The sequence below is a fragment of the Gavia stellata genome, chromosome 2 (assembly GCF_030936135.1).
Source record: "Gavia stellata isolate bGavSte3 chromosome 2, bGavSte3.hap2, whole genome shotgun sequence".
NCBI classification, from domain to species: Eukaryota; Metazoa; Chordata; class Aves; order Gaviiformes; family Gaviidae; genus Gavia; species Gavia stellata.
Genome location: NC_082595.1, coordinates 105,512,612 through 105,524,960, shown reverse-complemented (window position 1 = coordinate 105,524,960; position 12,349 = coordinate 105,512,612). Strand labels below are relative to the sequence as shown.

Below are 12,349 nucleotides of genomic sequence, written 5' to 3'. Positions count from 1 at the left end.
AGATGTATAAGCGATGGGAAAATGCAGAGGAGGCTGGCGTGAACAAAAGGTACTTCAGGCCTGCTGGGGTCAGAATGTGTATCGGTATGGTAGGTTGGACTCTTCACTAATCCAGCTCTGTTTCTAATGAGATTGGTTCTCATTACAGCAGGAGGAGGTCCATGGCTTAATTTGCCAAGGTGACCACTGTCATGCAGCTTAGGGAAGCAAAATAATCCTATCAGTTTGAACTTGAACCCTTCCCTCCAATTATATGGACAATGTTTAAGAAAAGAGAGATAAAGCAAAAGTGATTTTCATGTATCCAGCAAGAAAAATGGATTGTCTGACACCAAGCATTCAGCTTCCTGCAGCTGCTGACAGACCTTTACACTCCAGCCACTGGCCATTGCCAAAATGCACTAACTACTACCTGTGCATGCTGACTGAACCAAATCCAAGCCAAATGGCACCAACTGCATTTACAGTGCAACTTATTGGTATAGCAGAGCCCCTACTCTTCTAATATAGCCCCAGTGAAAGCCTGGGTCTGTCAGCTAAAGACAAGCAAACCCAAAGGGAAAGCATCAGAAAATTTTTTCACCCCTTCCTGCTGAACCTCTGTCTCTGCCTCCCTATCCGATCCATCAGCTCCCCTTGGCTGCTATAGAGACTATCCTCTTCTGGGAGTTCTGCGTCCCACACAATGCAGCTAAAACAAAGAACATTTTGGCAAATAACAGCCAGGCTTCATCTATTCTTTTTTCTATACAATTCATTCCATCAAAGTTGTTTAGCTGAACAAAAACCAGTGCTATCCTTTATTGTGAGGCTAACAATAAACTAACATGTGAGCACAGCGTGGGTCACAGATGTGTGCGCTTCATCATCAGCTGTGGAGCCACTTCCCTGCTCAGCTCACTTTTATAAAGCTTTAACCTCTTTGAGCTGGAATTCAGCTTGAGCACATAAACCAGGAAGCAAACAGTGTTAACACAACAGAAGCGGCCCCTGTACAAAAGATACATGGAGAGACAGACGTGCTTTGGAAACAGTCAGATCAACAACCTCCGTTTCCAAGGGGTTACGCACACAATAAAAATCTAGAGAGAAACTAAACTGGACAAATCCCAGGGGCTCTATTTTTAGTGACACCACTTGCACCAGAGGATCTTTATTTGTGCCTTTGAATAGACATGTTTACATTTTTTTTCTCCTACGAAGAGACAGAAAAAAAAACAAATAAAAGTTTGAAGGGGGAATGTCTTCAAAACTCATTTTTAAGGATCTCTTGGAACACATTGCAAGGCCTGACCCCAAATTTGTAACCCAACTTTAAGTACTCTTATCTCATCCCAAATAAAGTAACCTTCAAAGCATGCCTGTTCTAAGAACAAAAGCTATGCAAAACCAGACCCTTCTTACAACTGCACTTTATGGGCTCAGATCGTATCTGCCAAATGAAAACTTGCTATCATATCCACCTCTAGCTCATATTACATATAAAACACAGGTGTAATGTTGCCCTTGCTGGGTCTGGCTGTGATGGAGTTAATTTTCTTCGTAGCAGTTCATATAGTGCTGTGCTTTGGATCTGTGACCAAAACAGTCCTGATGATAACGTATTAATGTTTTCACTATGGCTGAACAGTGTTTGCACAGCATCAGCACTTTCTGTTTCTCACTCTGCCCCCCCAGGGAACAGACTGGAGGGTGCACAAGAGGTTGGGAGGGGACACAACCAGGCAAATGACCCCAACCAACCAGAGATACATTCCATGCCATATAACGTCATGCTCAGCAATAAAACGGAGTGAAATGAGGTTTAGGTAAATCAACCATCTTTTGCTTGGGAACTGGCTGGGCATCAGTCTACCTGTGGGATGCAGTGAGTGATTGCCTTTGCATCACTTATTTTGTTTTCTTTCTTTTTTCTTCCACTTCTTCTGTAGTTATGAAACTATTTTTATCTTGACCCATGAGTTTTCTTGCTTTTAGTCTTCCCTTGTCCTACTGGGAGTGGGAAGGGCAGGCAAGCAAGCAGCTGTGTGGTGCTTAGCTGCCTACTAGGGTTAACCCATAACACTTAGTTACATGCACTTGACTTTGCAACTGTAACACTCATTTTTAACCTGTGCAGTCCATCTGCATATATGCATTACAGTATTGGAGAAGAAATTGTGTATCAAGTACCACGTATTTCCTCCTGCCTATCACAGCTTGATAGGATGGATAAGGGTCTGCTCCTGGAGAAAAAGGTAGATACTGAACAACCTCTGAAATATTGGGGAGTTAGAGCTCCTGATGCTAACCTCTCTGCCTTGGATTCTCACCTGTGCAATGCAGGTAACACTCCAGACTCTCCTTCCAGAAAGGTAAGCACATCCCTGTTTGTAGGACACTCACAACAAGCCGAATAGGGTTTAAATAACACGTGGTAAATAAGGCCCTAGGGCCATAATGAACCAGGAGGATAAAGAAAATCATTGTGAGGCTGCTGTCCTGTGCGCTGGACAATACAGGAGTCCCAAGGAGGTGGAGAAAAAGTAGTATGTGCTCATTAAAGAGTAACTCATAACATAAAAACCCAAAGGACTGGATTCAAGTAGTTAAAACTACCTTCATTTTAACATTTCTTAACTTCCAATTGCTTGATTTGCAACCTTAATGCTGTTCTTGGAAAGTTCCACACAAAAGCTAAACTTTTTCAAAACCAAAGTGCAGAATTTTGTCCTGTAGCATCTTATGGGCATCTCCAGGGCCACACCACTCTCAGGCCCCACACAGACTGCAGAGGTAAGAGATTTCCCAGAGACTAGGACCCAAAATTGAACATAATCCAGCTACAACAGCTCAAGTTACCACTTAGCAGTCTAATTGCACTAAGTGTCTGCACTCTTGGCCCAACACAGCTTCAAGGCAAAGCATATGCAAAATATAGCAAACATAGGAAATTAATGCCAGGAAGAGCACCTGCCATAGAGCAACCTTAATATCAATGCAGAGGAGCAAACAATAAAGGATCACAGCTGAGCCCACAGGTCCTAGGCACAGGATGCAGGTCACCCCAACCCACAGAGCGATACAAAAATCACAGAGGAAAAATCAGCAGAAAATCCCTCCACTGCTGTGTTTGTTTTTATATTTACTAGTTGGAGTAAAAGCCCATTTTCAACCCTTGAGGCTAACACAACGCATGTCGATAATATCACAGCAGCAAAACCACAGGCATCTGATAGCTGATGAAAATAAAACAACACAATAACATAGGGGGTCTCAGAGTAGGTGGTCTGAATGGTCCTTTTACAACAAGCAGCACCAGCAGGTACCTGATCTATTGAGGGTTTAGTATAACTTACGTGAAGACAGCCCTCTCTCACACCTTGATGATTCTGGTGCTTTTATGGGCTGCTGGAGGAATGACAAGTGTCTCTGTTTGTAACTAGTGTGTTGATACCAAGTCAAAAGATGACACACAAAAGTATATAGTGAAATTCTGTGATTGTAGGTGGCTGATAAAATTTCTTGTACCCCTCTAGGCCGCCCTCTGTTAATGTAACATTAAAAAAAGGGAATATTTCTAAAAAAAAGATAATCTTCTTCCACACCAGTGGAAGGCACAGCACTGGCAAGGTTGTTAATGATGTGGGATGCTTTGACAGCAGGTGGATGTGACCTCCCCTGCCCACCACAACTAAAGCGCTTGGTCAACATCTACTGCAAATTCTTCTGCAGTATGCTACATCCATCTGTTAATTCAAGTACACTTCTGAAACCTGACCGCTCGGAGAGTTTGCCCAAACTGCAGGTCCCACACATGCTGCTCCATCTTCATGCAAGGATCCAGATGGATCCAAGAGTGATTATTGTACAGCAAACGTTATTATCCAAAGGAGCCCCATCAACACTGATACCACAGCATCTACCAACTCTATTCAAGAGCACATGGCATATGTAAAGAGACTCAACCAAGATTTATTTTACTGTGCAACTCAGAACTGCCAAACCATCACTGTCTCTCTGACATGAAAAGACATGCACTAGGTTCCAGGCAGCCAAGCATTAAACATCCCCGAAAGAGCAGACATACATACTTTAATTACTACGAATGAGCTCATATCCTCAGCCAGTGAGCTGAGCCAGGCGTACTTGGATCAGCCCAAACCCAGACTGAGAGACACACAACTCACCATCTTTCCTCAGGAAAAAGGACCAGCTAGGTTAATAATAATAATAATAGGTAACCCAAGCAGTTTTCTTTAAAATGTTCACAATTATTACTTCTATATTGGATTTAATCAGCAAGAAGATGAGTTGGGATTAACTTCTGCGCATCCTGCTAAGTCAGCAAAGTTGCCTCACAGCTGAGCAGAATTTGGCCCTTGCCTGTTTCTTGGAAAAAGCACAAAAATCCCAGACAACAACAGTACGGGATCAGTGTGGCACAGCACTGGCAAGGACACAAGGAACCTTGTAGCATTGCACCAAACCAACCTGACCAAAAGTCGTCTGAACTACTCTGAGCAGTGTATTGGGTCTGTTCCTGCAGGCAGCCACATACCTTCGAAGGGACAGAAACAGACTGAATCTGTGAAGGTTTTGGGTGTCTACATAAAAAGGAATGACAAGAGCACAAAAAAACCCCAGGGGTAGTTGCTTCAAACGGTCCCCCACAGGGACTGGGATTGCTATCTTGGAACAGAAAGCAGAAAGTTCAATCTATATATGCATAAACGCACCAAGCACAAGCAGCCAATCTCAAATAAGACATGTGAACAGTCCCGGTGTTGGCCACCTAGATCACTGCACACTCACCTAAACGCAGCATAGTCCAATTTTCAGTTCTGAACACCAAGCACCTTGGGAGATCAGGCCACGTTTCAATTAATATCAACAAAAGGATCAGCAAAAGTGCCAAGTGTAAATACATAGTTTTTCTCCCCCTGAAGAGACAAAGCTTATTCTGCCCACCCCCACCCCCCCCCCAGCTTAAATTACGATTTTAGCATCTATCTCGGTTAAGAAAGGATACATTAAAATTCCCACTATTTTTCTTTTTAATTGACCAGACTACTTGTGTTATATAAAATCTGCTCTCACTAAGTCTTAAATCAGGGAAGGAGTTTTACCTGAGGACACAAACAGTTGCCTTCTTTAATTCTGCAGCATTTGTATCCCTAACACCACACTGCAATAGGAAGAATGCTGCAAGGACATTTTCCTAAAATAGACTGTGCATCTAGTGGGTGCTGATAACCTGGGATACTTTGAAGGTTTTAAAATTACTACAGTGGATTTTTAATTTTTTTTTTTGTTAATAATGCTAATTAAATGAAGTGTTCCTGGTACTGACAAAAGTTTGCATCAGTGGATCAGTTTCTGGGCTGCAGCAATTAGTAGATACTATAGAAACATTGCCAATCATCACACAGACGTTGGGATCCCTGGGGTCTCTTGGCTCTTGCTGACAGCTCTGATGGCTAAAACAGTGGATTTCCGCACGACGTGAGCCAGATGCATACATATGGCTCTTGAGCTTGAAGTCATTGCCTACACGAGGTTTCACACGGACCTCTCACAAGACATCCTGGCACCCACAGCAACCCTATCCATCCCTCCCTGACGGTGCCTCCTCTCCCTGGCACCGCAAATCCAGGCACATAGCTGGGTTTTCACAGCAGTAACAGCAGCGCTTCTGGTCGCAGCCCAGGACCACAAACACACAGAATTGGAAAGATGCGTTTCTCTTCCTGGAGCTCAGTTTGGTCCCCTCAGCTGTCCATAAAAGTAAACTCTGAACATTTTAAGAGTCAGCAAGCAGTGAGTCCTCCCTCACAGCATTATCATCACAACTGCTGGGAAATCCATGGTGTTTTCTGGAGCAAGCCTCAGGACAGGAGTGCACAGACACTTGCATCTTTGCTTATCGCGGTGTATTGATGCCCACAAAGCTGCATCCCTGCTGACAAATGGGAACAACTCTCTAAGGCACCCAAATAGCCCCAGCTTCCGTGCTGCTGCTTCTCCTCTTCTCCCAACAGCAGCAGAACCGGCACTTGATATGCCCCCGTTGATTTCCTCCTCCAACACCTCTCAGCTCTCTGAGGTCTTTAAACTGCTGCCCACTGACAGAGAGAGATACGTGACACAAAACCCCTTGCGAGAACCGCTCAGCCATGGCTGCCAGACGCAGCCATCCTCCTTCAGTTCCCCCGACCCTACAGCTCACCTTGCAGCCACATCTCCAGAACATTACCAGAAGAGGCCAAAGCTGGTCTTTGATGAGGTTTTGGATTTTGTCACCTCTGCAAAGGATAATTTCTCTACCCCAGCACAGATCTCCCTCAGTAAGCCAAACCACAGCCCACGCAGCTGTGATGGATGGGTTGGCACATAGGACCACCAGCTGAGGAGGAAAACATTGCATGGGGCAACAACCTCTTCCAGCAGCAGCCTGAGGTCCATCCAACCTCACCACTCACAGCCCTTCACCGAGAGAAGGTATGGAGGTGGTCTGGGTTTGGCCCAGTCTTTAAACAAAGTCTAAAGCATGTCTATTTGCCTCTGGGGTCAAAAGCACAAACCTCATTACTGAGTTACACCACCGTGTTGGAGAAGAAATTGTATCTGCCTTTCTCTTGAAAATCCCCCTTTCACAGCCTGCAGCTTTCAACACATGGAAATCCTGGACCCCCTTGACACCATCGGCCCATTCAGGGCTCCAAAACCAATATCAAAGTCTGACTAAAGCCCTTCAGAATCTGTTAGCATGTAGATTTTGGTGATAATTTCGTGAATGGACTTGTCAAACAAATTGCCTTTATTATGGACTGATTAAACGCAATCAGGGAGAAGTGCCTTTCCCCTTCCAACTCCAGCCCTCATCAGCTCAAACAAACACACTGAGCCAATTAGCAGGGAGGTGGCAAAAGCAGCTTTCACTTGAAACCTGCCATTCTTGGGGGAAAAAAAAACCCAACAACAACAAAAAGTCTTTTTGCTTTCAAAGCCAGGAAGAGCCTCCAGGGAGAGGTCCCGAAAGCTACCCAGGGCTCACCTGCAGGGTGTGGATGGGAGCTATCAGCATTCATCTGGCTCGATGCCGGATCAGCTCCCTTAAGCAAAGTGCTGCTCACATCCAGCTTGTGCCAAATATAATGCAAAGAACATAAATATTAAAGCAGGCCCAGGGGGAGCAGCACTACTGGGGTTGTTATTCCTACAGCTTTATGTCCTGCAGCTGGGTTCTCCTGTGTCAGAAAAGGCATGAGCTCCCATCAAAGCTATTTCCGTGCCTAGAAACCTAAGTTTTTGGCCTAGGTCCCTGCAGTGGATTCTCTGATGTCTGCAAATGGTTAAGTTCACAGCACAGCCTTTTCTGTACTGCAGCAGTACTGAAGGGATCTGTCTCCACTAACGTGAAACTCACAGCAATCACATAGATGTGGTGCCATACCTTTCTGTCCAATGTGCCTGAAATTAGCTAATGAATGGGAAAGTTATTGAGGAGAATTGGAGCACAGCATCATAATCACATAAGCCTAATTCCCTGCAGGTATGCGGCTCGAAATTAAATAGTCACCTTGGCTGGCAGTGCGCAGAGCAGAATTTGACATGTGTTTGCATGATTTAGCTTCAGAGACAAGAACCCCATGGCTGGAGCTAGAGACAGCGCATGGGATATGAGCAATAGCTGGTGCCTAAGCTTTCAACTCCTGCATTTTAAGTTAGCACCAAAGATTAATTTTGGCCTCGTTTTCATTAACCCAGCACCTCTAATGACTAAGCTCTGTGCACTGCACATGGATTACTGCTTCCCAGAGCCTAGGCAGAGGAGCTTTGGCATGGCTTCCTCTGGCAGCATAAGCCATTGCTTCATCTTGGACTCCCAAAACAAATAGAAAAGGGCTAAAACAAAGGTGAAGTTTTATCAGCCGGGAGGGATTTTGGGGAGTTCATTGCCGGGACTGAGATTAGGATTAAGGGTTTACAGTTAAAGCACAGAGACTCAGAAGACCAGCCTCTTACCCCACACCTCATCACAGTCTTCAAGTGTCACCTCGAACATAAGGGGTATGTGACACATCATGACACTAGGTCCTGTGCCTTCAAACAGTCCTGAGCACAAGAACCGATCACAGAATGAGATTAGATCAAGAGCCCGTACTACAAGCAGCCACAGAGAAAAAGTCCAGGCCTTCTTAAGAAGTGGCTGCAAAGTGCCTGATAACTCCGCTCTCTCCCCAAGGACCTGCTTCCTACCCCCACACCCTCCCGCAAACATCAATGTTTGAAGAACTATTAAAGAAAACAACTTCAAAACTCTTCACATAGTTCAAATACTTCACTTAAAAGGAATTTTAATTCTTACATCTCAGATTGCACCAGTCCCCAGCAGGACATGCACTCATCATGTTCACATTGTGGCGTTTGAGCTGTTCAAGCAGGAGGGATGGAGCCCCAATGTGAGACCATGCACGCAGAGGTCTGGTAGTACAGACGATAGAGATCCCCACCAGCTCTACTTGTGCTTTCCCATGACCAACTCAGTTCACCACACCTCTGGGCACCCTCTCAGGGTGCCTTCCCCTCACCTACGTAAAAAAGAAATCTTCCTGCAGCCAAGAGACACATACCTTGAAGACCCAGCCAGTGGGAGAGTATCGGGAGCAGTGGGACGTGGGTGGGTGTGCAATTCTTGGTAAGTCTTTCGGCCAGTCCTTCTGCATAGCTGCAGTGTGTGAGTCAGACCAGTGCTGCTTGTGGTCTGCTTAGAGCTCAAAACTGGCCATCCCTAAGCTGTTTGTTCCAAGACTGGAGCTATGCACTGTGTCTGGCCCATCATAAAAACACCATGACCTATTACTAGCAGCAGCACCTCCCTGACAGCACTGAGCCAAACCAAGCTGAGAACCCAGAGAAGCTTTGTTGCTAAACAAGGCCTACAGGATTGAGTTTAAAAAACCATTCTTCTTCAAAGAGCATCAGCTGCTCTCTCTGGACAGCACTGCTATTTGCAACCTGGAAAAGCCCTTCCATCCCAATGAGCTGTGTCACCTCCCTGCAGCACGTGGGCAACAGTCGAACTGCTGCAGAAACCTCTCATTGGCATCACAGCAAGCCTTGCATTCCTCAGCAGCAAAAAATCAATACGAATCCATTCATCTTCTTGGGATGCAGAAAATGCATGTTTCGGATGCACCACCTCTAGGTAGAATAGCGTATGGCAAGGTTCTAAGGGTTCCCCAAAGACGTTCACCTGCTCAATTCCAGCCATGCTGGAGAAGAACCCAGAACACCCCAAAGTATAGACAAAGTATCTAAGTGACCAGAAACCATTACAGCCAAATTACGTTAAAAGGCTACCCCCCTTCCATTCCCTCTGCCAATTCATATTTAGGGGTAACAGTAATAAACAAGGTGCTCCATCTGGTAGGAAGAGTAATCTGGGCCTCTTCAGAGATGCACATGGTGTGTGTCTTCAAGTATCGGAAGGATACCAATGGGGACTTCCCAAATGTATTGGGGATGCATAAGGTGTGATTTGGGAAATGCTGTACCCCTTTTCCTACCCCCTTTCATCTTGTGGCTACCCAGCTCCTGAACTTACAAAACGGTTTTCAAGCTGCTACACACTGAGTACAGCCCTTTCCGGCAGCAAACCATGTTTCCTGTCCCACAAGGTACAGTCAGTCCAACAAGACTGGGGACATTTGCCAAGCCTGCTATCAGAAAACATAGCTTGGATCTGGCGGAAGATTTCAACAGTTGTGGAAACTCACGGGAGGTTGTGCTGTTGGGATTACAGACCCTGCTTCAGAGTACAGCCTCGCCATGCACGTACACAGGGTTTTAAGCCACCTCTCTTCTCCCAAAGTGTGACAGTACAGTTGGATGTTGCAGAAAATATTATTTTGTTATCAGCAACCTTTCTTACCCGTTTTTTTTTAAAGGACAGCATCTGTCTCCCCACTGCCAGCATCACCAAAACCTATTGAATTTGCTTCCATTGCTCTGGCTATGTTGCACACACACAGTGTGAAGTACCCTTGCTCTGGGACACTTTTGCATGCTTTAATGCTTATCAATTTGGCCTGGTTGGGATGAACTTTATCTATATTTTAGAAGGACCAGTATCTTCCTCATTGCAGCTTTAGCTCCTGTCGTGCCCACTCCACGCACCCCTTCTGCATTAACTTGCTTGCAAGGAGGAGCACGGAGAAAGCTCAATGCCAATAAAGCAGGAGATAAAAACACACTAGAAAGAGGGAAGTGCCTCAGTCCTTTCCATTCAGAGGCAGATCTGCCCTGAATGGCAGCCCCCAGGACTGATCTGTCTCCAAAGGAGACTGAATCACAAGCAAGTCAGCCCCCTTCAATTCACATTAAGACTTCAAGCTACCGTATATATTCTTCCCCCCTCCATCACAAGCTCCTCCTTTCTAACACAAATCTCTCACAGCACGCAGACACATGCACTCCCAGAAAGTGAGGAGCAGTGTTGTGATGTGTTGAAACCAGAGCCTGGTGAGGTTCAGCTCTTGCTAATGGAACTTTTTTATCCACTACAAGAGTTTTGCAACACATACCTAAAGAATATGCCAAACTAGATCTTCACACCAGGACCCAAAATTAGAACCAATATTCCAAAAGCAAAGTGACCCTCACTAGCCATTCCTGAGCAAACTGATCAATCCTGCTCAACTGTAAAATGAGATCTGTTATATTTTCTCTGACCCATATGTACCTCCACAAGGAACAGAAGCAGAAAGGTAATTTTAAAATGACTGATGCAGCTGTCAATAGTTATAAAACGCATATGGGACTCCACACCTCCAAGGTGCTGTGTATTTATCTGCTGTGCACAACTCAAAAGAAGTGCTATGAACATTTTTAGATTCAGAAATTATTTAGAAATGAGACACTTCTCCTAGCTTAAGCAAACATAGGTTCAGAATATAATTTGTTCAGTGCATGTAACATCTCCTTTATGTCAGCTCAGGGGGCTTTTGCAACAATCAGGAGCTGTATGTTGAGGGGAATCTGGCCCATTGCAAAATAATTGGGTCTTGCCGTGTTACCTTTAATTTATGTCCTAGACCTTCCCACTCTCCTAACCTAGCTCTTTTCACTCCTCAGAGAAACACAGCACAAAACCTGCTACAAACTTACACAGCTTAACACCATTCCCTTCCTTGTTCCCAAAGTTACTCAGACTGCTGACATAGTTTTGCTAAGGGTTGTTGAGAAAGGCTTTTAACAAAGTCAAAATCCTCTTACGGAAGATCCTTTTCATCAGCTTAGTTTAAAAAGATTAAAATTACTCCCTGCATAACTATCCCAGATCTGCTCACATCCCCTTTCCCTGAGCACTATAGCAAGAGTTTTGTAAGCGTCCGTAAGCAGCCGTCCAGCATAGGAAAGGATCGGCGCTTCTCCCCTACCTGAGAAGTCTGCAGAAGTCTTAGCAAAGTTGCTGAAAGCTGTCAAGCACAGGAGTCCTGTGAGGAAGGCGGAGGTGAGAGACACATCTGGGCAGCACATCCTTCAGTATCCTGGCGGCTTGTTTTCTTCCAGAGAAAAGGAAAGCGCTTTCTGCCCCAATCCAGTACTCCTCATTGCCCGGCGAACAGGGTTAGTCCCACTGCTTGGAAGGATCACAGCCAGCAGCGGGGAAGGAAAAGCACTCAGCGCACACACACTCACACTCACACACACACACTCACACACATCCCCGGGAGTGACTGACTCCCGGCTGAGCGAGGCTGACGAATGCGCCAGACCTACCTGAGCCTTGGCGGAGGTCCCAGGGTCCTAAAAGCCATCGCTTCGCCCAAATTTGCTGCAGACTCTTCCTGTGCAGCTGTCCAGCAGCGGCACTGCAAGCTGTTAGGGGGGAGAGCCGCAGGGCAGGGGGGTCTGGTTTGGAGGAGCCCGGTTGCTGTTGTTTTAGATAGCCAGGGATCTTGTCTCTCCGGTGCGGATAGAAAGACAGAAGGATGGGCAGTATTTTCAAAGAAGGGAGCCCAAAACAAAGCACCTGAATTCACACAGATTTTTGGAGTGATGGGTATTTGTAGCTGCTGCTGAAACCAGTGTGAGCAGTGGTGTCCTGCCAGACTGGTGACAGGACAATTCTTCGGCTGTGTCCACTGTTGAGAGTGATCCTACAATGGAGGAGACTTTGCATAGGCCCAGGGATCAAACCCTCCTGAATCTCATTGCAGGGCTGGGACTGGTGTCAGCCCACATATCCAAAATCCTCCTTCCTTTTGACAGCAGCCAGCCATGCCAGGCTCCCTCTATCCCACTGGACCCCCCTCCCCTCCATCAAACTCAGAGGATTTTCATGCAGATCCTAACCTGTGGC

The 12,349-nt window shown here is 45.7% G+C and overlaps 1 protein-coding gene across 1 annotated transcript in view; it reads right to left on the bottom strand.

Annotated features, from left to right (window-relative positions):
- EVA1A (eva-1 homolog A, regulator of programmed cell death) overlaps positions 1–11,523 on the bottom strand; it is a 211,839-nt gene extending 200,316 nt beyond the window's left edge. The window contains exon 1 of the mRNA XM_059835633.1: positions 11,424–11,523. Within this exon, the coding sequence (XP_059691616.1) occupies positions 11,424–11,523 (100 nt within the window). The remainder of the gene's footprint in view (positions 1–11,423) is intronic.
- Between the last annotated feature and the right edge of the window lie 826 nt (positions 11,524–12,349).